The 23,131-nt window shown below is 44.3% G+C and overlaps 1 protein-coding gene across 19 annotated transcripts in view; it reads left to right on the top strand.

The window, feature by feature from the left end:
• LOC114286999 (mediator of RNA polymerase II transcription subunit 16) overlaps positions 1 to 23,131 on the top strand; it is an 81,623-nt gene that overhangs the window by 35,554 nt on the left and 22,938 nt on the right. For 18 of the 19 annotated variants that reach the window (XR_014340972.1, XR_014340973.1, XR_014340971.1 and 15 more), the window contains 4 exons: positions 246 to 328; positions 900 to 1,136; positions 1,272 to 1,443; positions 1,648 to 2,168. Coding sequence is in view for 10 of the 19 variants with exons in the window: in XM_082888548.1 (XP_082744674.1) it covers positions 246 to 328; positions 900 to 1,136; positions 1,272 to 1,443; positions 1,648 to 2,168 (1,013 nt within the window). In the remaining 9 variants the exon portion in view is untranslated. Of the gene's footprint in view, positions 1 to 245; positions 329 to 899; positions 1,137 to 1,271; positions 1,444 to 1,647; positions 2,169 to 4,423; positions 5,196 to 23,131 lie in introns of those variants that run through there. The other variant, XM_082888549.1, reaches the window with a different exon arrangement.

The following is a 23,131-nucleotide window of genomic DNA, read 5'->3' as shown; positions in this document are numbered from 1 at the left end:
TTAATGGAAGACATTATTTTCAGAAAGAAAGTTTTGCCAATGAATGGCAGATAAATGAAATGATGCCGAATGTAGACCTTAACAGTTCAATCTTTTGAGTGTGGCTCCTAAGAAACTATTTATAAATGGGATATCTTGAATATGCATCTTGAGGGAACTCTCAATGTTGTCTGATGTGCTTTTACCTCTTGTAAACTGTTCACGAAAGTGCCTTTTTTGTTTTGTGTATTTTTTGTTTGCTTCAGTTTCACTGAACGGTGTTATTGCGGTGTTGGATGCGGATTTCCACTCTCTTCCTTCAATTGAGCATAGGCAACAGCATGGCCCTGTATGTCTCGATGAACTATTGCCAAATCCTTGTCTCATGTTTATACTGAAGTAATTATCTCCATCATGGATATATGAATATGTTGAATTGTTCAGAGTGTCTCTGGAGTTTGTCCTTCTACAGCATCCTTATCAGACCCTGTCAATTCCTTAGACATTATTCCAAGCAAAGTTTATACTTCCAACTATTCTATTCATCAACCTCTTCACAATATCCTTCTTATAACATCATCATGAGCAAAAATCAACTTGTAGCTTGATTTAGAAAATCTGTGCTAAAGTATAGGGTATTGGACGAGATAGGATTAACAAAAGTTCTCTCAGTCTGTACATCTGGTTCCATTTTGGTACCAGTCTCTGAGTTTTCCACCAATTTACCTACTTTTGTGTCTAATACTCGCATTTATTGGTTGGACTAAATTGCTTTCTTCCAATTCATATAAGATGACCCCCTCCCCCCAACACACCCTAGAAGAAGCAGAAAATTATTACTTACATTTAGAATCCACTTAATTATGTGGCTTTATATTTAGAATTACTTATTTAGTTGACCTGATTCTTGTATAATACAGAGCCTAGACAGAATAAAATGCCGGCTATTGGAAGGTGCAAATGCTCAAGAGGTTAGGGCATTGGTTTTAGATATGCAAGCAAGGTTGTTGTTGGATATGCTGGGCAAAGGTATCGAATCAGCTTTGATTAATCCTTCGGCTTTGGTTTCTGAGCCTTGGCAAGAATCTGGTGTGAAGTTATCTGGCATTGATCCTGAAGCTATGGCTGTCGATCCAGCACTAGTTTTAAGCATCCAGGTTTGCTTCGGTTTCTTTTCCATTTCCATCGATTTGCTGGCCCCTTTTTTTTATTTTTTATTTTTTCTTAACATATGATACAAACATGATGTCTCCCGGAGTTGTTTTTCTAATTGTTGGAGCAATATAATGCAGGCTTATGTTGATGCAGTCCTTGACCTAGCATCACATTTTATCACACGCTTGCGACGTTATGCTAGCTTCTGCCGTACGTTGGCAAGTCATACAGTTACTGCAAGTACTGGTGGCAATCGGAGTATGGTTCCTAGTCCTACCCAAAATTCTGTGTCTCCTGCTACAAGTCAGGGTCAGTGTGCAGCATATCTTCTAATTCAAGAATATTAAAGGATTGTTGCATAATTCTGGTTTCAATTGGCCAGTGAAAATTGTGGCAACTTTCATTAAACTGGTGGAATGCTCCATCTATTTTATATATTTATTTTTTAACTCTCTGTATGTGGCTGTCTTGTATGAGTCATATCTACAAAAATGTAGCTTCATGTTTTGCCAGGTGGTCAAGGTGATACCACTAGTTCTACTGGAAGCACACAGATGCAAGCTTGGGTTCAAGGAGCTATTGCTAAAATCAGTAATGTCGGTGATGGAGTTTCGAATTCAACTCCAAACCCCATAACCGGTCCGCCATCATTTATGCCTATAAGTATTAACACAGGAACTTTTCCGGGAACTCCAGCAGTTAGGCTCATTGGGGACTGCCATTTCCTTCATAGATTGTGCCAGCTTTTGCTTTTCTGTTTTTTCTTTCGACGAACGCAACTACCTCGCTTTATTGGGAGTGCTCAGAGAAATGCTAATTCAAATATGCAAAAACCTCAGCCTGCTGCTCCTGGGAAGGTGGAAGAGATCAACTCTATACCTACAAAACCAATATCTGGTATGACGAGGTCGGAAGAAGTGCAGGCAGCTCGGGCTGGTCAAGTCGTCTCTGGAACAAAAGGACCTGAAGAAGGTCCAGCTAACCGATCAAGATTAGGTTCTGGTAATGCTGGACAAGGTTACACATTTGAGGAGGTAAAAGAGGATCCTACTATAATTTGCATTCATGATAAGTGTTTAAATAAAATCAAGTATCTGTTTCATTTGGCTAAAACTAAAAAGGCAACTTATTTTTGTCTTCTTTGAACTTTTTTCAACTTTGAGTGAAAGTTTTTTACTTTTTAGGTCCATCTTGATGACGATTCTAAAAATTACAAAAAAAAAAAAAAAAGAAAAAAAGAAAAAAAAGTGAATTTTGAAAAAAATGAAAATAAGCAAACTTTTATTAAAAAAATCTTTTTTTTTTTTTTTTGATCAACAACAAATAACTTTATTGATAAATCAAAAAGGAAAGTAAACGAGGATGATGCATTCTCTTACAAAGAAAAGGAAAAACACAAAACAAAGGCCTAAACAAGAAAACACAAATGCAAAAGCCTACATATCACACATTGTCAACCAATCTCTAGCTAACAAAAAAAGGAGGACCCCCTTAAAAAGAGGATTCCCTGAAACCCAAAAAGAAGTTAAATGGCAAACACAATTCCACAAACAATCTATCTGCTGGAAATTTGTGTTAATGCATATAATAAGATAGTGGCATATGATAGTGGTGTTGGTGGTAGATAGTAGCATGTATAGAATATGATAGTGGTGTTGGTGGTAGATAGTGGCATGTATAGAATATGATAGTGGTGTTGGTGGTAGATAGTGGCATGTATATAATATGATAGTGGTAGATAGTGGTAATATATAATATGTAAGTGGCATATAATGGGTTATAATGATGTTTGTAATATCTCCTATATAAGGAGTGTCATTTGGTCTTGTAAAATAAGAAGTTTTGAATATAACAGAAATATATTCCTTCTTCCTCATATTTTCGGAGTTCTTCTTCCTCATATTTTCTAAGTTGGTATCAGAGCTACAAAAAACACAGCAGCCCTAAAACCGTCATAGCCATGTCGGAAGTCACGTCCGAAACCACTTCAACCACTGCCGCTGCCATTCCATTGAAAACATCAAACTCTCACTCTGTCCAAATCACCACCATCCGCCTAAATGGTGATAATTTTCTCCGCTGGTCACAATCTGTCCGGATGTATATCCGTGGGCAAGGAAAGATCGGTTACATCACTGGTGACAAGAAGGCTCCTGCTGTTAATGATCCGCTGTTCGACAGTTGGGACGCTGAAAACTCCATGGTTATGACATGGTTGGTCAATTCCATGGAGGAGGATATAAGCTCTAATTACATGTGCTATCCTACTGCACAAGAATTGTGGGATAATGTTAGTCAGATGTATTCTGACCTAGGAAATCAATCTCAAGTTTTCGAATTAACTTTGAAGTTGGGAGAGATTCGTCAAGGAGATGATTCCGTCACCAAATATTTCAATTCGTTGAAAAGGTTGTGGCAGGATCTTGACATCTTCAACACATACGAATGGAAATCGGTTGACGACTGCAACCACCACAAGAAAACTGTGGAAGACAGCCGTATTTACAAGTTTCTTGCCGGCCTCAACATTGAGTTCGATGAAGTGCGAGGAAGAATTATTGGCAGACCTCCTCTCCCATCCATTGGCGAAGTATTTGCCGAAGTCAGAAGGGAAGAGAGCCGAAGGAGCGTCATGCTTAAGAAAAAAGGTACTGGTGAATCAATTGAAATTTCTGCTTTAATTAGCGATGTTGCGGCCAACAAGGCTGCAAATTACCAGCGCAGGTTTGATGATAAGCCACGGGTCTGGTGTGATTTTTGCAACAAGCCTCGCCATACACGTGAAACGTGTTGGAAGATCCATGGCAAACCTGTCAACTGGAAAAGCAGCAAACAAGGAGAGAAGAATCGTGGCTTTCCTACCGCTAATGAAGCCGATTCAGGTCCCTTCAACAAAGAGCAGATTGATCAACTCTTAAAGCTGATAAAATCCAACTCCTCATCCGGTACTCCTAGTGTTTTGTTGGCACAAACAGGTAGAAATCCTAAAGCCTTCTCTTGCCTAAACTTCTCTCCGTGGATCATAGATTCCGGTGCCTCCGATCACATGACTAGTTTTTCCCATTTATTTAGTATCTATTTCCCTTGTTTCGGTCATGACAAAATCAGAATAGCCGATGGTAGTTTTTCACCTATTGCAGGAAAAGGATTTATTAAACTAACTGAGAAAATTAATCTCAATGCTGTTCTTCACGTCCCCAACTTAGCCTGTAACCTTTTGTCTGTCTGTAAACTATCTAAGGATTCTAATTGTCGTGTTACATTTTTTGAATCCCATTGTGAATTTCAGGACCAGAACTCGGGGATGATGATTGGGCGTGCTAGGATGCTTGAAGGTCTTTACTACTTTGATGAAGTACCTGTTAGTAATAAAAAAGCTCAGAGCTTTAATAGTACTAGTTCAATCTCTGTTCGAGAAAAAATAATGCTATGGCACTATAGGCTAGGACATCCTAGTTTTCTTTATCTGAAACATTTATTTCCAGAATTATTTAAAGGGATTGATTGTTCTTCTTTTCATTGTGAAAGTTGCATTTTTGTAAAATTTCATCGCTCTACTTATTTGCCAAAACCTTACCAGGCTTCCAAACCTTTTTATTTGATTCATAGTGATGTTTGGGGCCCTTCTAAAATCACTACTCTTTCTGGTAAAAGATGGTTTGTTACATTTATTGATGACCATACCCGCTTATGTTGGATTTATTTGATGAATAAAAAATCTGACGTGAAAAATTTATTCACAAATTTTTACAATATGATTGAAAACCAATTTCAAACCAAAATTGGTATTTTACATTCTGATAATGGAACAGAATATTTCAATGAGCAGTTGGGTGAGTTTTTGGAAAAAAAAGGGAATTTTTCATCAATCTACATGTCGGGATACCCCTCAACAAAATGGCATTGCAGAACGAAAAAATAAACATCTACTTGAAGTAGCACGTGCTATAATGTTTTACATGCATGTTCCTAAATATTTATGGGGTGAAGCAATTTTAACAGCCTCTTATTTGATAAACAGGATGCCTACAAAGGTGTTAACATACAAAACGCCTTTCGATTGTCTCAAAACTTTTTTTCCTGACACGAGGTTGTTTTCTGATTTACCCGCCAAAGTTTTTGGATGTACTGCCTATGTTCATGTTCCTAGTCAATTTCGTTCAAAACTTGACCCCCGTGCTATAAAATGTGTTTTTTTGGGTTATTCCTCAAATAAAAAGGGGTATAAGTGTTTCGACCCTCAAACCAAGAAATTTCATGTGAGTATGGATGTGTCATTTGTGGAAACAAAATCCTATTTCCCCAACACTTCTCTTCAGGGGGAGACAAGTGGAGTAGAAGACCGTTTTTTGGATATTTCTATCCCGCTCCCCAATGTCATTTATCCTACACAAAAACCACATCTGTCTGATAATGATCACTTAGGAGAACCAAGTTCTATGGTGCCTAGTCAAGAAGATTCTTGTTTAGGGGGAGAAGTACTACAAAATGATCTAAATCCTGAGCTTCAGGTTTATACTAGGAAGCGATTTCATCTGAGGAATAATGACCCGAATGTCCATCCTAATGACCCGAATGTCCACCCGAGTTCTGGCATCGAAATTTTAGGTAATCATATTCCTTCTATTTCCGACCTTGATGTTCCTATAGCAATTAGGAAAGGTGTCCGAAATTGCATTAAACATCCTATTGCAAATTACCTCTCCTATCAAAGACTGTCTAAAAACCATAGAGCTTTCACATCTAGGATTTCACACTTGTTTGTTCCAAGGAATATACAGGAAGCATTGGATGATCCGAATTGGAAATTAGCAGTCATGGAGGAGATGAATGCTTTAAGGAGAAGTGGTACTTGGGAGATAGTTAATCTACCCAAAGACAAGAAAACAGTTGGGTGTAAATGGGTGTTTACGATAAAATGTAACGCAGATGGAAGCGTTGAGAGATACAAGGCGAGACTGGTGGCTAAAGGCTTCACTCAAACTTATAGGATCGACTATCAGGAGACGTTTGCTCCTGTTGCTAAAATAAATTCCATCAGAGTACTGTTATCTCTTATAGTAAATTCAGATTGGCCTCTACATCAACTTGACATTAAAAATGCATTTCTCAATGGTGATCTTGAAGAGGAGGTGTTCATGAGCCTACCGCCGGGATTTGAGCAGAGACTTGGAAGCGACAGAGTATGCAGATTGAACAAGTCATTATACGGACTCAAACAATCACCAAGAGCATGGTTTGAACGCTTTGGGAAGGCAGTTATCAGTTGTGGCTTCTCGCAGAGTCAAGCAGATCACACAATATTTTATAAACATTCAAAAAACAGTAAAATTGCAATTTTGATTGTTTATGTTGATGACATCATTTTAACTGGTAATGATGAAGCAGAGTTAGCAGCCCTCAAAGAGAAACTCGCAAAAGAATTTCATATTAAGGATCTGGGAGCCCTCAAGTATTTCCTTGGAATGGAATTTGCAAGATCCAAGGAAGGTATATTCGTTAATCAGAGAAAATATGTTCTTGATCTCCTTGGAGAAACAGGTATGCTTGGTTGTAAGATGGTGGAGACTCCGATCGAGCCTAACTTGAAGTTACAAGCTGCTAAGGCTGAAGAAGTCAAAGAGAGGGAACAATATCAGCGACTTGTCGGGAAATTGATTTACTTGTCTCATACGCGGCCTGATATTGCCTTTGCAGTCAGCATGGTAAGTCAGTTCATGCACTCACCAGGGGCAGAGCACTTTGAGGCCGTTTATAAGATCTTAAGATATTTGAAAGGAACTCCAGGGAGAGGCTTACTGTTCAAGAAACATGGACATCTTCAAGTTGAAGTATACACAGATGCAGACTGGGCAGGAAGTATTACAGACAGGAGATCAACATCCGGATACTGCTCCTTTGTAGGTGGGAACCTAGTTACATGGCGGAGTAAAAAACAGAATGTGGTAGCTAGAAGTAGTGCAGAAGCAGAGTTCAGAGCTGTTGCCCATGGAATCTGTGAAGTAATGTGGATTAAAAGAATTCTTGAAGAATTAAAACTTTCTCACCCGACACCTATGAAGGTCTATTGTGACAACAAAGCAGCTATATCTATAGCTCATAATCCAGTTCTACATGATCACACAAAACATATAGAAGTGGATAAACATTTCATCAAGGAGAAAATCAATGCTGGCATAATCTGTATGACCTACCTTCCAACAGGTGAACAATTAGCTGATATGCTAACGAAGGGATTACACAAGAAGCAATTTGATAAGCTGACTAGCAAGCTGGCTATGGAAGATATCTTCAAACCAGCTTGAGGGGGAGTGCTGGAAATTTGTGTTAATGCATATAATAAGATAGTGGCATATGATAGTGGTGTTGGTGGTAGATAGTGGCATGTATAGAATATGATAGTGGTGTTGGTGGTAGATAGTGGCATGTATAGAATATGATAGTGGTGTTGGTGGTAGATAGTGGCATGTATATAATATGATAGTGGTAGATAGTGGTAATATATAATATGTAAGTGGCATATAATGGGTTATAATGATGTTTGTAATATCTCCTATATAAGGAGTGTCATTTGGTCTTGTAAAATAAGAAGTTTTGAATATAACAGAAATATATTCCTTCTTCCTCATATTTTCGGAGTTCTTCTTCCTCATATTTTCTAAGTCTATCCTTTGAGATTTATCTTCAAACACCCTCGCGTTTCTTTCCAACCATAGAACCCAAAATGTTGCAATGACTGCACAAGACCAAAGCAATTTGGCTCTCTTCGATCCTCCAATAGCGCAAAAGTCAACTTGGAGCGTATGCGCTGTGCTTTGCTGAGCTACCCATATAATATTCCCCAACAAAAATAACTTTTGCCATAGAAACAAAGCTATTGGGCAATGCAAAAATAAATGATCCACGGATTCCCCATTCTTATAACACATAATGCACCACTGAGGGTTTAAAGATCGATTAGGTCTCTGTTTCTGCAATGTATCATTTGTCAAAATGCCTCCATGAACCAAGACCCATATAAACACCTTCACCTTAAGAGGAGCACAAGCCTTCCAACTTCTCTTGGAAAAAGGAAATTGAGAAACATGAGAATCGATGAGTTCATCAAAAAAAGACTTACACGAAAATATCCCAGATGAATGGAGGGCCCAAACCCTCTTGTCCTCCAGAAGAGGAGTCAAAGAAAAATTCTCAATTTTGGACAACAAGGACGCCAACTGTGAAGCCTCCCTATCATTAAGATTTCTAGAAAAATCAAAGTTTTCGGAAATTGGAGCCAAAAGTGAATAAGTCATAGAAGCAATAGAAAAGTTATGAGATCGAGCCACTCTATAGAGATGTGGGAAATCAGAAGCACAAGAAGATTGGCCCATCCACGCATCCTCCAAAAAACAAACAAGTTTCCCATTGCCCATCCTTACAGAAAGATGACTAGACCAACATATGTTTATATGTGAAATTGATTTCCAAGGAGCACGACAAGTACCCCTCAGGACCACTCGAGAATCCCCACCGTTGTCTTGAGTTCCATACTTGCTTCTAATAACCAAATGCCATAGTGAATCACTCTTAAGTGGAAACCTCTATAACCATTTGCCAAGGAGGGCATGTGCCGAGCCAAAATGTTACCAATAGCCAAACCCCCTTTTTCCTTAGGTAACGAAACTAAATCCTAACTAACCAAGTAATCCTTCTTCCCCTCATCCTTGCCCTCCCAAAGAAAATCCCTTAACTTTTCTAATGCCTTTGCCACCTTAACCGGTATCTTGAACAAAGATAAGAAATAAATAGGAATACCACTCAAAACTGACTTAACCAAAGTGTATCTACCCTCGCGTGACAATAAAGCCTTGCTCCATCCTTCCAACCTCTTACTAATCTTCTCCACCACTGGATTCCAAAAAGCTTTACTTCTAGGATTACCCCCCAAAGGGAGACCTAAATACTTAAAACGGAAGTGTCTTTATACCACACCCTAAAAGAGCCGCCCTATTCCGAAGCACGGACACTTCTAAGAAGGTGATGTATTCGTGTCGTATCCGTGTCGGACACCGATACTCTTTGGACACTCTCAGGACACGTGTCCGACACTCTTCAAAACGTGTTCTATTTTTTAAATTTTTTTAAAGACTTGAACACTCTTTGGACACTTGAAGGACATACGTGTCCATCGCTTAAATACAAGTGTCTAATGATTAGACATATGTGAAATTAATTATAAGTTTGAACAAAACAACTTAAGATACAATAATAAAACAAAAACTATATAAATTTATAGGAATTAGTATCATATTGTATTTTTTATTATCTTTTTAATGATATATTCATATATATAACATATAATAAATATATAAAATTACATATTTCATGCGTGTCCCTCACGTGTCGTGTCCTACATTTTTTGAAAATTAACAGCGTGTCCGTGTCGTACTCGTGTCGTGTCACGTGTCCGTGTCCATGCTTCTTAGCCCACCACACTACTTTTCTCCAACTTAACCTTAAGGCTGGAGATGGCCCTAAACAATCTCTAAATCGAATAAAGATTAACTATCTGACTTTCATCTCTTGTTGAGAAAAAAATTATTTCATCCGCATACTGTAAATGCGTGACACAAACTCTGTCCCCCCTACCTCCAATCCCGCAAAAAGACCCAATACATCTGCCACCAAAAATAAAAAGAAAAGGAGATAGTGGGTCCCCTTGTAATCCTCGCGAAGCCCTGAAACACTCCCTTGGTTTACCATTAACTAAAATAGACATATTACACGTCGACAAATATCCTCTAATCCAAGATCTCCACCGCCCACCATAACCCTTCTTGTCCATTACAGAATCCAAAAATTGCCAATCCATGTGATCATATGCCTTCTTGAAATCCACCTTAAAAATGATTCCCTCCTTCCCTAAACTTCTATATTCTTCCACGACTTCATTTGCCACTAAGACAACATCTAGGATTTGTCTACTTTTCACAAAAGCCCCCTGAGCCATCGACACAGTCTCCCCCAAGGAGATTCTGTGTCTCTTTGATAAAACCTTCCCTAAAATCTTATAAAGTGATGTGACCAAACTGATGGGTCTAAAGTCTCCAATTCTTAACACATTCACTTTCTTAGGAGTCAAACAAATGAATGTGGCATTTGAGCTCAAATTAACAACCCCCGACTCATGAAATTCCGAAAAACTCCCAACAAATCCTTTTTCACCACCTCCCAACAGTCCTGAAAGACAGTTATGGAAAAACCGTCTGAACCTGGAGCTTTGTCTCTCTCACACTAGAAAACTGCCTCCCGAATTTCCATTTTATCAAATGGCCTTTTAAGCCGGGTTGCAACTGCTTGATCAATAGGTCCCCATTCAAGTCCTTCAATCCCTGGTCTATTCATCTCCTCTTTCGAATAAAGCTTAGAATAAAAATCATAAATTCCATTGACTATTTGATTCTCCTGTTCCACTACTACACCTGGGCTTACTTCTAATCTTTTAATGAACTTCTTTCTTTTCCCATCTGCTACTGTGGGGGCCGAATAATGGAAAGATCAGATGGTGTGTATCTTTGGAAGACTGATATTAATCGGCTATATCCTACGAGAGCGGGGAGCCGAATAGAATATATGTGTCGAATAAAGTATAAGTACTAAGGGCCGAATAAAGGAAAGGACAATGATTAAAAAGTAGGCCCTGGCCCCGAGGATGAAGAAGAACAGGTATAAATACAGGAACAATGGTTATAGAAAGGTATATAAGAATCACTTCACAAAACTGGTAAATAAGCTATCCTGAGCATCTGAACTAACTTGTCCGTTAGAGTGCTAATTCCGGCACCTCCGACCGGAGTGCTTGTATCTTTTCAGGTGACTAGCTGAGGATTACTAGCGTCTCCCAGGATCTGAAGAGTATTTCCAAACCACATTCCCCACAATTGGCGCCGTCTGTGGGAATACTCAAATACATCCATGGCAGGCGTGACTGAAGAACCTCCGGTAGCCATTAACGAGACCGCACAAGGAGATGACCTCACTCCAGCAAATATGCTCGGAAAAGAAACCATCGCTGCAAGACGCGCCTTGAACTTCGACTTACCAACGACCTCAGCGCAAGAGACAAGCAAGCGATCATCGAACAAGCAAAGCAGAATGAACAAAGGCTGGAGAACATGATCGTTGAAAACGAACGTCTCCGTCAAGATTTGGCCCTCGAAGTCGCAAAATCGAGAGAAGCCATGCGCCAAGATCCCGAACGACCTCCGTGGGCCGGTGGACAACGACCTCGAGCCCGACCAATGGATACCGATAGTGACTCCAACTCATTAACCATGGAGCTCAACAAGAAGGGACGATTCGAAACTTCCAGCTCCTCCGAAAAGAGTTTGCATACAAGGAACAAGCGTAGGAGGAGCAGTTCAAACGAAGAGGACCAGCACGATCCTTTTGTCCGACGGATTGCAAGGGCGACCCTGCCTAAGAAGTTCAAAGCTTCGTCATTCACTCTTTACGATGGAAAATCAGACCCCACTGATCATATCCGTCACTACAAGCAGGCCATGACATTGCATGCAGACAACGAAGCCCTCATGTGCCGAATATTCCTTAGCAGCCTGGGGCCGTTAGCTGTCAGGTGGTATTACAAGTTGGAGCCGGCCTCGATCAAAAGCTTCCATCAATTACAGAAATCCTTCAGGGCCAGGTTCATCACCAACGAGGTGCAGCCGAAATAGGCCGACTCTCTCTGGGCTATGCAGATTCAGTCAGGAGAAACGCTCAGAGCGTATTCAGCGCGCTATTGGGAGTGCTTCAACCTCGTCGACGACGCTTGCAACGACTCCATGGCCATCACCGCCTTTAAAATGGGACTACAACCTGACAGTCCCCTTCGCAGTTCCCTGACCAGAAGACCCCCCAAAACAGTCTGGGCGTTGATGAAGAAAGTTGAAGAGTATTGCAAGGTGGAAGACGATGCCTTGAGAATAAAAGCCGGCCAAATGTCCAACAAAACGGCCCCCCTTGAAATTGCTCAACCAATAAGTTCTGCGCCACCTCCTAGCCCAGAGCCTCGGCAACGCGCTAAACGAGACAAAAGGCGGGATACTCGTTGATCAAGCGATCAATGCTCCCACCGGACGGATGAACAACTGCAAGTCGACAGCAGGCGTTCGAGACGTGCCGACAAGAAGTACCCAGAGTTGTCAGAACCGATCGCTGCAATAATGACCAAAGTCCAACACCTTCCATTCTTCAAATGGCCATCAAAGATGATGGGGCTGCTCGACATGCGAAGAAGGGATAGGCGGTGCGAATATCACAAAGATCACGGCCACGAAACGGAGAGTTGTTACACATTAAAAGATCACCTGAAAGAACTGGTGCAAGACGGCCGACTGCAACAGTACGTGAGAAAGGGAAAGCCAACCACGGCACTGGCCTTGAGACAGGACTCACCTCCACTTGGCGTGATCCATATGATCTACAGCCTGCCTGAACCCCTAGCCGTGCACACAATTCAATCGCATCCAATCCCCCAAAAGCAACGTATTTCGATTGAATGGCCCAAAGAAACTCTGACAATTACTTACAATGACTCCGATCTTAGCGGCACAACAGTTTCCCACATCGATCCGTTGGTCATTAAATTACGCATAAATCGGTTCACCATCGAACGCATTCTCATAGACCCGGGGAGTACTTCAGAGGTTATGCACTACCAAACTTTCATCAAACTCGGCCTCAACAAGTCAGATCTGTCTCCGTCGACTTACCCATTGTTCGACTTTAATATGAATCCCGAATATCCGTTAGGGAAGATCATACTACCTGTTCGAGCGGGTTCCAGAACGGTCGAGGTAGAATTCCTGGTCGTAAAGCTCCCTTCGCCGTATAATGTCATCATGGGGCGAACCTGGATACATATGATGAAGGCTGTTCCAAGCACTTATCATCAGCTTGTGCGCTTCCTGACAGTCCATGGCATTAAAGAAATCCGTGGCTCCCTCCAATTGGCACAAGCAGAGACTTAATGAAAACTCTATCACTGACCCGATCTGTGGGCTTTGATACTTGTATATGTATCACTTCTTCAATGTAAACCATTTTTCTTCGTGGCTCCATTCATCTCTCAAAGTCTCCGGATTCGGAGCCCCCTTTGGTGCATGACACCTTAGGGCCGATTAAGTCTCCGGATTCGGAGCCCCCTTTGGTGCATGACACCTTAGGGCCGACTAAGTCTCCGGATTCGGAGCGCCCTCTGTGGATATCACGATTGGCTAAACAAAGTCTCCGGATTCGGAGCCCCCTTTGGTGCATGACACCTTAGGACCGACTAAGTCTTCGGATTCGGAGCACCCTTCGTGGATATCACGATTGGCCAAACAAAGTCTCCGGATTCGGAGCTCCCTTTGGTGCATAACACCTTAGGGCCGATTAAAGTCTTCGGATTCGGAGTCCCCTTTGGTACATGACACCTTAGGGCCAACTAAGTCTCCGGATTCGGAGTGCTCTTCGTGGATATCACGATTGGCCAAACAAAGTCTCCAGATTCGGAGCCCCCTTTAGTGCATGACACCTTAGGGCCGACTAAGTCTCCGGATTCGGAGCGCCCTTCGTGGATGTCACGAATGGCTAAATAAAGTCTCCGGATTCGGAGCCCCCTTTGGTGCATAACACCTTAAGGCCGATTAAAGTCTCCGGATTCGGGGCCCCCTTTGGTGCATGACACCTTAGGGCCGACTAAATCTCCGAATTCGGAGCGCCCTTCGTGGATATCGCGATTAGCCAAACTAAGTCTCCGGATTCGGAGCCCCCCTTTGGTGCATAACACCTTAGGGCCGATCAAAGTCTCCGGATTCGGAGCCTCCTTTGGTGCATAACACCTTAGGGTCGACTAAGTCTCCGGATTCGGAGCGCCCTTCGTGGATATCACGATTGGCCAAACAAAGTCTCCCGATTCGGAGCCCCCTTTGGTGCATGACACCTTAGGGCCGACTAAGTCTCCGGATTCGAAGCACCCTTCGTGGATATCACGATTGGCTAAACAAAGTCTTCGGATTCGGAGCCCCCTTTGGTGTATAACACCTTAAGGCCGATTAAAGTCTCCGGATTCGGAGCCCCCTTTGGTGCATGACACCTTAGGGCCAACTAAGTCTCCGGATTCGGAGCGCCCTTCGTGGATATCACGACTGGCCAAACAAAGTCTCCGGATTCGGAGCCCCCTTTGGTGCATGACACCTTAGGGCCGACTAAGTCTCCGGATTCGGAGCGCCCTTCGTGGATATCACGATTGACTAAACAAAATCTCCGGATTCAGAGCCCCCTTTGGTTTATAACACCTTAAGGCCGATTAAAGTCTCCGGATTCGGAGTCCCCTTGGTGCATGACACCTTAGGGCCGACTAAGTCTCCGGATTCGGAGCGTCCTTCGTGGATATCACGATTGGCCAAACCAAGTCTCCGGATTCGGAGCCCCCTTTGGTGCATAACACCTTAGGGCCGATCAAAGTCTCCGGATTCGGAGCCCCCTTTGGTGCCTAACACCTTAAGGCCGATTAAAGTCTCCGGATTCGGAGCCCCCTTTGGTGCATGACACCTTAGGGCCAACTAAGTCTCCGGATTTGGAGCGCCCTTCGTGGATATCACGATTGCCCAAATCAAGTCTCCGGATTCGGAGCCCCCTTTGGTGCATAACACCTTAGGGCCGATCAAAGTCTCCGGATTCAGAGCTCCCTTTGGTGCATAACACCTTAGGGCCGATCAAAGTCTCCGAATTCGGAGCCCCCTTTGGTACATGACACCTTAGGGCCGACTAAGTCTCCGGATTCGGAGCGCCCTTCGTGGATATCACGATTGGCCAAACCAAGTCTCCGGATTCGGAGCCCCCTTTGGTGCATAACACCTTAGGGCCGATTAAAGTCTCCGGAATCGGAGCCCCCTTTGGTGCCTAACACCTTAGGGCCGATTAAAGACTACGGATTCGGAGCGCCTTTTGTTGATATCACGATTGGCTAAACTAAGTCTCCGGATTCGGAGTAACCTTCGGCACGAACAAAACAAAACTCACCAACATCGCAAATAAGGTGCTTAACTAAGCATATAAAAAATTCAGAATAAGACGCAAATGTTCAAAATAAAGCTTTTTGTTCAATCAAGCAGTTGTTACATAAACGCAACCCGCATTTGAGCGTTACAATTTTTATTTAATCACACAGTTGTTACATAAACGCAACTTGCATTTGAGCATTACAATACCCATCTCCAAACTTAAAAGCTAAAAAAGGGAGAAGACGCATTAGTAAAGTGGCAACGCCGAATCACCTCCCGTCACCCGGAAGTCCTCCGCGGTTTGCAATGCCTTAAGCCAACTGTGCCCAAGCCCTCCACTGATACCATTGACAATGTCAAGGCAAAGATCCAGGACAAGGAAGGATAAAAACCTGACGGTCGTTGCCTTTCCTTTCGGGGTGATCTGCTTCGACGACTCGAAGATTCATGCCAACGTTTGGACGCCCTACTTCCCATACGGATGGGTCCTCTGCCGCACTCCATGGCAACACCAAGATCGGCTGAACTCCAGTCTCTTTAACTAACATCCCCACTTAGCCCACCACACATGAGTGATTGTTTATCTGCGCGAAGCGCCCACTCTTTTTATTTTCAATACTGGCAGCGATCTCGAGGCCCCAATCCCGAGGCGATTTCACTAACTCTAAACTCCATGAGAAAAACCTCGGTTGACATGCGCCACGGTGTAGTTATCCAAACGACTTTTTGAAGCACGTGCACCGTCCGAAAATCTAGGCCCCGAGCCGAGTTGAATTTGCCGCAGCCACCTTACCCACTGGCTTTTGGCTTCCTCAAGTTACAATAGCCTCATTCAGGGATAAACGAGTATCACGTATGGGTTGACCCTGCCGATCAACGTTTATACATTCATTCAAACATATACAGAAATGAAACGCATACATACCAAATACGAACTGCAATAAAATATTTATCATAGAACGCTTTTTATTCGATAAAACAGGCAATATATTACATAGTTTTCAACGCGATCTGCGTTTCAACCTTACAACAAGTACACTTATACGGCGTCACCCTCATCCTCACTCTTCTCGACTTCAAAAGAAGAAAACGAAAAATGTTTACTGTGGTAGAATGGCGATGCCGAATCAATGCCCGACGCTCGAAGAGCTTTTGCGGCTTGAGATGCTATGATCCAACCGTGCCTAAATCCACGATTTTCACATCGGCAAACTTTTTCGGCAAGTTTTTCCTTTGTCTTTTCGATTCCAACTTTTCGGCCGTCATGAAAGCCTTTCTTATAGGCCCTCCCCTTCGCGTTCTCCAGTGCGAACATACTCGCCGTCTTACGATCGGCAAGCGCGGAACTGATGAGCCGACTGGTAACCCTTTCTTCCACGATTGGATTTCCGTGCCCGGCGGTTTGTGCCTGGGCCGCCTTGGTCTTCCTTAACTCGCGCTCAGCCGCCTCCGCGCGAGCCTCCAAACTTCGAATACGTTCCTCTTTCTTCTCCATCTCTCGGTGGGCAGCGCGCAACCGTATGCCGATTTCATAGGCAGTGTAAAGCTCCTTCACTGCCCCGTGAATGCCTTCGTGAAATACTTCGTAGTCCTGACGACCTACCATCGATTGCTGAACCTCAGGAGGAAAAATTTGTCGAGCAAACTCGACCGCTACATTTGGGTCCCGCATGATCGAATCCGCCTCTGTCATGGGTCTATTCCCCACAAACATCGCAAAGCTTAATGGGCACGGATTCGAGTCAGATCCCTTCTCAACTCGAGGTTGAGAAGACCTGCCCTGCGACTGCTTGTCCCGCCTGGGCGACCTGCTTCGACGTCAAGGAGACTGACGCCTCTCTCAATCCCTGGAACTCCTACCCCCGGTGCGCGAAGGGTCACCACCTCGATGCATGTCTCCACCCAGCTCAGCTAGCGTCTTCGTTTCCCCTCTGCTGTTAAAGAAAAGTCTGTTCGACATTCACACGATTCCGTCAAAAGCTGGAGTCAGTTGTTTACTGTATTCATAAAAGTTGTATCCATAACCATTTATCCTTTACAGAGGCAGCACCCTCGAGGCAATTTCATTAATTGTGAAAATCTCAATCGCCCAGCGCCGACTGGATAGACCCGCCGGCGCCCGAATGATCATGCCCAGCCTGGGGCAAGGGCGTGATAGATTAATGAATCTATTCGACTTAGGTGCCCCAGTTGGCTCACGAATCGATTTCAGAATGATCATGCCCGCCTGGGGAAAAGGCGGGATAGATTAATGAATCCATTCGGCTTAGGTGCCCCAGTCGGCTCACGAATCGACTTCAGAATGATCATGCCCGCCTGGGACAAGGGCGGGATAGATTAATGAATCCATTCGGCTTAGGTGCCCCAATCGGCTCACGAATCGACTTCAGAATGATCATGCCTGCCTGGGGCAAGGGCGGGATAGATTAATGAATCCATTCGGCTTAGGTGCCCAAGTCGGCTCACGAATCGACTTCAGAATGATCATGCCCCGCCTGGGGCAAGGAATCTATTCGGCTTAGGTACCCCAGCCGGCTCACGAATCGATTTCAGAATGATCATGCACCGCCTGGGGCAAGGGCATGATAGATTAATCAATCTGTTCGGCTTATGTGCCCCAGCCGGCTCACGAATCGACTTCAGAATGATTATGTCCGCCTGGGGCAAGGGCGGGATAGATTAATGAATCCATTCGGCTTAGGTGCCCCAGTCGGCTCACGAATCGACTTCAGAATGATCATGCCCCGCCTGGGGCAAGGAATCTATTCGGCTTAGGTACCCTAGTCGGCTCACGAATCGACTTCAGAATGATTATGCCTGCCTGGGGTAAGGGCGGGATAGATTAATGAATCCATTTGGCTTAGGTGCCCCAGTCGGCTCACGAATCGACTTTAGAATGATCATGCCCCGCCTGGGGCAAGGAATCTATTCGGCTTAGGTACCCCAGCCGGCTCACGAATCGATTTCAGAATGATCATGCACCGCCTGGGCCAAGGGCGTGATAGATTAATCAATCTATTCGGCTTATATGCCCCAGTCGGCTCACGAATTGACTTTAGAATGATCATGCCCGCCTGGGGCAAGGGCGGGATAGATTAATGAATCCATTCGGCTTAGGTGCCCCAGTTGGCTCACGAATCGACTTCAGAATGATCATGCCCCGCCTGGGGCAAGGAATCTATTCGGCTTAGGTACCCCAGTCGGCTCACGAAGCGACTTCAGAATGATCATGCCCCGCTTGGGACAAGGAATCTATTCGGCTTAGGTACCCCAGTCGGCTCACGAATCGACTTCAGAATGATCATGCCGCGCTTGGGGCAAGGAATTTATTCGGCTTAGGTGCCCCAGCCGGCTCATGAATCGATTTCAGAATGATCATGCCCGCCTGGGGCAAGGGCGGGATAGATTAATGAATCCATTCGGCTTAGGTGCCCCAGTCGGCTCACGAATCGACTTCAGAATGATCATGCGCCGCCTGTGGCAAGGGCGTGATAGATTAATCAATCTATTCGGCTTATGTGCCCCAGCCAGCCCATGAATCGACAACAAAACTAAGTTTGCCTCCTCAGGCGCCCGAATGATCATGCACCGCTTGGGGCAAGGGCAGATTAATCATGATATTCAATCATAGAAAGGTCAACAGAGTAGTCATTCTAACTAAAGTAGTGAAAGGCAAACATTCTGCATCAACATAACATAACAAACTGCGCATTAGTAGTGACACAAGAAGATAATTTTCATTAATAAATTGAGCGCAGACAATAGCCAATTTATACATGAAAACTACTCGGAACCAATAAAAGTCCTAAAAACAAAAACATACATTAAAAGGGAAAGTATTTTATAAAATTCGACTGACTCCCAGATCAATTCTCGGGGTCAAACTCAAGTGGCTCAACGTCCACTTGCTCATAAGGAATTGGCAAGGCCAATGTAACCCCAGCGGCACCAAGGGCCTTGAGCCACCCGTGTCTGAACCCCCGATTCTCAAACCTGGGGACTTCATCTACGTATTCTTTGAAGGCGGCGCCTTTTCCTGCTTCGAAGGCGGCAGAAGCCTCGGATTCTGCCTTTTTCTTGACCGCCTTCAACTCTGCTAACTCAATCTCCATCCTGGTAAACGCCTCCTCGGCTAGCCTAAGCGATTCTTTGCTCACATTCGCCCTATCTTCGGCTTCAGAACGGTGCTGATCGGTAGCCCGAGCCCTTTCCACTTCGGCTTCGGCTTCGGCTCGCGCAGTCTCCATAGCGGCCCTCATCATCTCAAACTCGGCCGTGCTCTTTTGATCGACCACTTTCGACTGCAAACGGTCAATCCTCTCAAGGGCGTCGTGTAGGCGGCGGCCCAAGTCGGCAATCCTGCCGACCGTCTGCAAAGCGAGTTGCGATCGTTAGATGCCATAGGCAACCAAAATCAAAACAAGTCAAAGTTCACCTACCAAAAGGGCCGACTGCGCAGATAGAACTATGGCCACCAAATCCGGCACGGCATGAAAGGACGCCTTATCAGCTGGTAGGGAGACTGACGCTGCCAGGCTCAAGGCTACCGCTGGGTCGGTAATGATGGATGCATCAGAAGGAATCGGTGTGTCTCTAATCTTTGGCTGAACAATAAAAGGAACAACCACGTCCGATTCTTCTAAGCGAGGCCTTTTGTCGGCAAGACTATCTTCTGAACCAGCCTTTCCCTCGGCGCTACGCTTCTTGCCCCGCTCTTTCGAAATCAACTGTTCATCAATGACCGGTTGTTCAACCTCTTTCACCTTTTCGGCCTCAACAATCTTAGCCGGCTCTTCAATAACGGGTTCGAAAGACTCAACCAAGGCAGGTCCAGAACGGGCGGCCTCGGCCTTTTTCCGGGCAGCCATACGCTCGGCATTTTTCTTTCGAGCCATCTGCGTGAGGCTTTCCCCAGCCATACCTTCAAAAAAATCGTCGGGTAAATCTCCCAAACCTCCAAAAATATCTCCAAAAGAAAACTCGGCCCGACCCGAAGTGGACGGCGAGGTGGCTGACCACGTCTGGCTGCCTCAAACGCCGAGTTTAGGGCCTCGTCAACCTCTTCGGCCTCCTCAGCGAACTCTCTGTCTAGTTCGGCGACTACCTCTACCACCGGCTCGACGTCTTGCCCTGAGTTAGAGGCTTCGAGACCAACTTGTCTGAGACTCTTGAAGCTAGGGAAAATAAGAGCCGTAAGCTGTCGATCGCCGGATGGAATTGGAATATTGTCAGCGGCCGAAAAAGTAGTGTAAGTAGGCTCGTATCGAAGGAGTATGTGGGCCGCTTTCCCTTGCTTCTGTAAGTTCGGACGGCCGAAGTATCCGAGTGCAGTCACAACTTGCGAAAGGACCGCGCTGTCGGCAGAAACCAGAATCTTCTTCAAATTACTGCCTGCAAAGGCAGATGGTTAGACACAGGGGGAAAGCCGAGTAAAAGAAAAGTTTAGTAAAACATAAGGAGGCACACGGCAACCTGGTTCACCCCTCCGTCTGGGAATAGGGTCTAGGCGATCCTCGCCTTCGCCAAATTCCCAGTTCCCTCGGATATTGACCATTACGCCATCCACACGCTTGCCAGAACTGGCGAGCATGGTTACCAAATGATGGTCAGTATCCTTGGCCCTAGGAAAGTACCGCCCAAGCCGACCGGAGGATTTGGTTAAAGCATAGCAGTGCCGAATGACCGGAACCCCAAGGTCGATCCTGAGGCGCCGGTTTAACTCTACGATTCCCATTACGATCCGAAAAAAGTTCATGTTGGGCTGAGAAGGAATCAGACCCCAATAGCGGAGGACGGCCCTAAGGAATGGATGTAGGGGAAAGCGTCTGCAATGGATAGAAGAGGAACGACGATTGAATTTTGATCCTCTTTCTCCATATCCAGACTGTTGTCCGTCACTAGAGATAAATGAACATCGTCGGGGATGGAAAAGTATCGCCGGAATCCGGAGACACGACCCTCAGAAAGGAGGTCTTTCAAGTGTTTGGCCATTTTCACGGGGAATAAAAGGTTCACCAAAATGAAAGTGATAAACAAAAAGTAAGATTGTAAAGAAAAGAGAAGAAGACTTACGAGGAACAAGGGAGACGAGGGTAGACGGAGAAGAGTTGCAGAGAATGCGAGTTAGAGAAGGGATATCTGCTGGCGGTCCAAGAGTCTCGAATACTCGACGAACTGTGCATTCGAAAGGACTGAAATTTCAAATCACAATAAATGCGAGACGCAAGGTTGAGGCGGGAAAGCGTAATGATGAACGAAAAGGTGTGCGCATCCTGACATCTATATTGGGGTACGCGAAGCCGCCTGACCTATTTTAACCTTTCCAATTCAAGACCAAACACGCCGATTAACTTCCGTCAATGGGGAGTTCGGAGGGCAATTGTGGGGGTCGAATAATGGAAAGATCAGATGGTGTGTATCTTTGGAAGACTGATATTAATCGGCTATATCCTACGAGAGCGGGGAGCCGAATAGAATATATGTGCCGAATAAAGTATAAGTACTTAGGGCCGAATAAAGGAAAGGACAATGATTAAAAAGTAGGCCTTGGCCCCGAGGATCAAGAAGAACAGGTATAAATACAGGAACAACGGTTATAGAAAGGTATGTAAGAATCACTTCACAAAACTGGTAAATAAGCTATCCTGAGCGTCTGAACTAACTTGTCCGTCGGAGTGCTAATTCCGGCACCCCCGACCGGAGTGCTTGTATCTTTTCAGGTGACTAGCTGAGGATCACTAGCGTCTCCCAGGATCTGAAAAGTATTTCCAAACCACATTCCCCACAGCTACCTTGTGAAAAAATCTTAAGTTCACATCCCCTCCCTTCATCCATTTAACCTTCGCTTATTGAGACCAGGAGATTTGCTCCCTAAAAACCAACTCTTCCAATTTCAATCTCAACAGAGATCGCTTCCTCCTAAATGACTTAGTAAAACTCCCCTGCATCTCCAATACATCTAACTCTTCAATTTTGCTCATCATCTCTTTCTTTGAAGGCTCTAAATTCCCAAAAACCTCCTTATTCTAACTCTTCACATTCTCCTTGACCATCTTCAACTTTTTCATAAACTTAAAACCCTCCCATCCATAACAATTAGCATTGGTCCACCATTCCTCAAACTTTCTGTGAAAAGATGGATGTTCCAACCACATGTTTTCAAATCTAAAAGACATTGGGCCCCACTTTAAAGGGCAACTTCCTATCATAATAGGACAATGATCTGACGTTAATCTCGGTAGTGATTCCTACCTTAAATTGGGAAAAAAACCTTCTCATCCCAAGGAGTACAAAAATCTATTTAGTCTACAGCACACCATATTTTCTTGCAAATTAGACCAAGTAAATCTAGTGTTGCACAAAGGAGGATCCACCAACTCACAATCTGTGATAAACGAATCAAAGTCCCTCATGCCCCTAGTAGTTCTAATCCCATTAAGTTTTTCTGAGCTCTTCCTAACCACATTAAAATTAGGGATGGCAATTTAAACCCTGCCCGACGGGGACCCGGACCGTCCCGTCCCGATAAATAGGATTTTCCCTGAAGATTATTCCCCGTAGGGCCGGGGCCGGTATTGAAAAACACATCCCCGATAATTTTCGGGCCGGGGACGGTGATTGGTCCCCCAGCCCCGGCCCCGCCCCGATTTTCCCCGAATTATCCCCGTGCCATTACCCCGTATTATATAATATATATATATATATAATACAATATATTATATATGTGTGTTTAGTTTAGAGCAGTTCAGATTCTCAACACACTCTCTCTTTCTTGTTCGTTCTTCTCCCTTCCATCTACTCTGTGAAACTCACTCTCTCTCTCTCACTCTCTCGTCCTTCCACCGTCTCCTGCCTCGTCTCCACTGCCTCGTCTCCGCTGCCTCGTGATGGCTTCAACGACTTCGTCTCTAGATCTAGATCGAAAGATCGTCTCCGGTGTCTTCCACCGTCTCCGCAAATCTGAGACT

The sequence above is a fragment of the Camellia sinensis genome, chromosome 9 (assembly GCF_055761805.1).
Source record: "Camellia sinensis isolate YWXY chromosome 9, ASM5576180v1, whole genome shotgun sequence".
Classification (NCBI taxonomy): Eukaryota; Viridiplantae; Streptophyta; class Magnoliopsida; order Ericales; family Theaceae; genus Camellia; species Camellia sinensis.
Note: the sequence above shows the minus strand (reverse complement) of the source record. Positions and strands in the feature narration are given on the sequence as shown.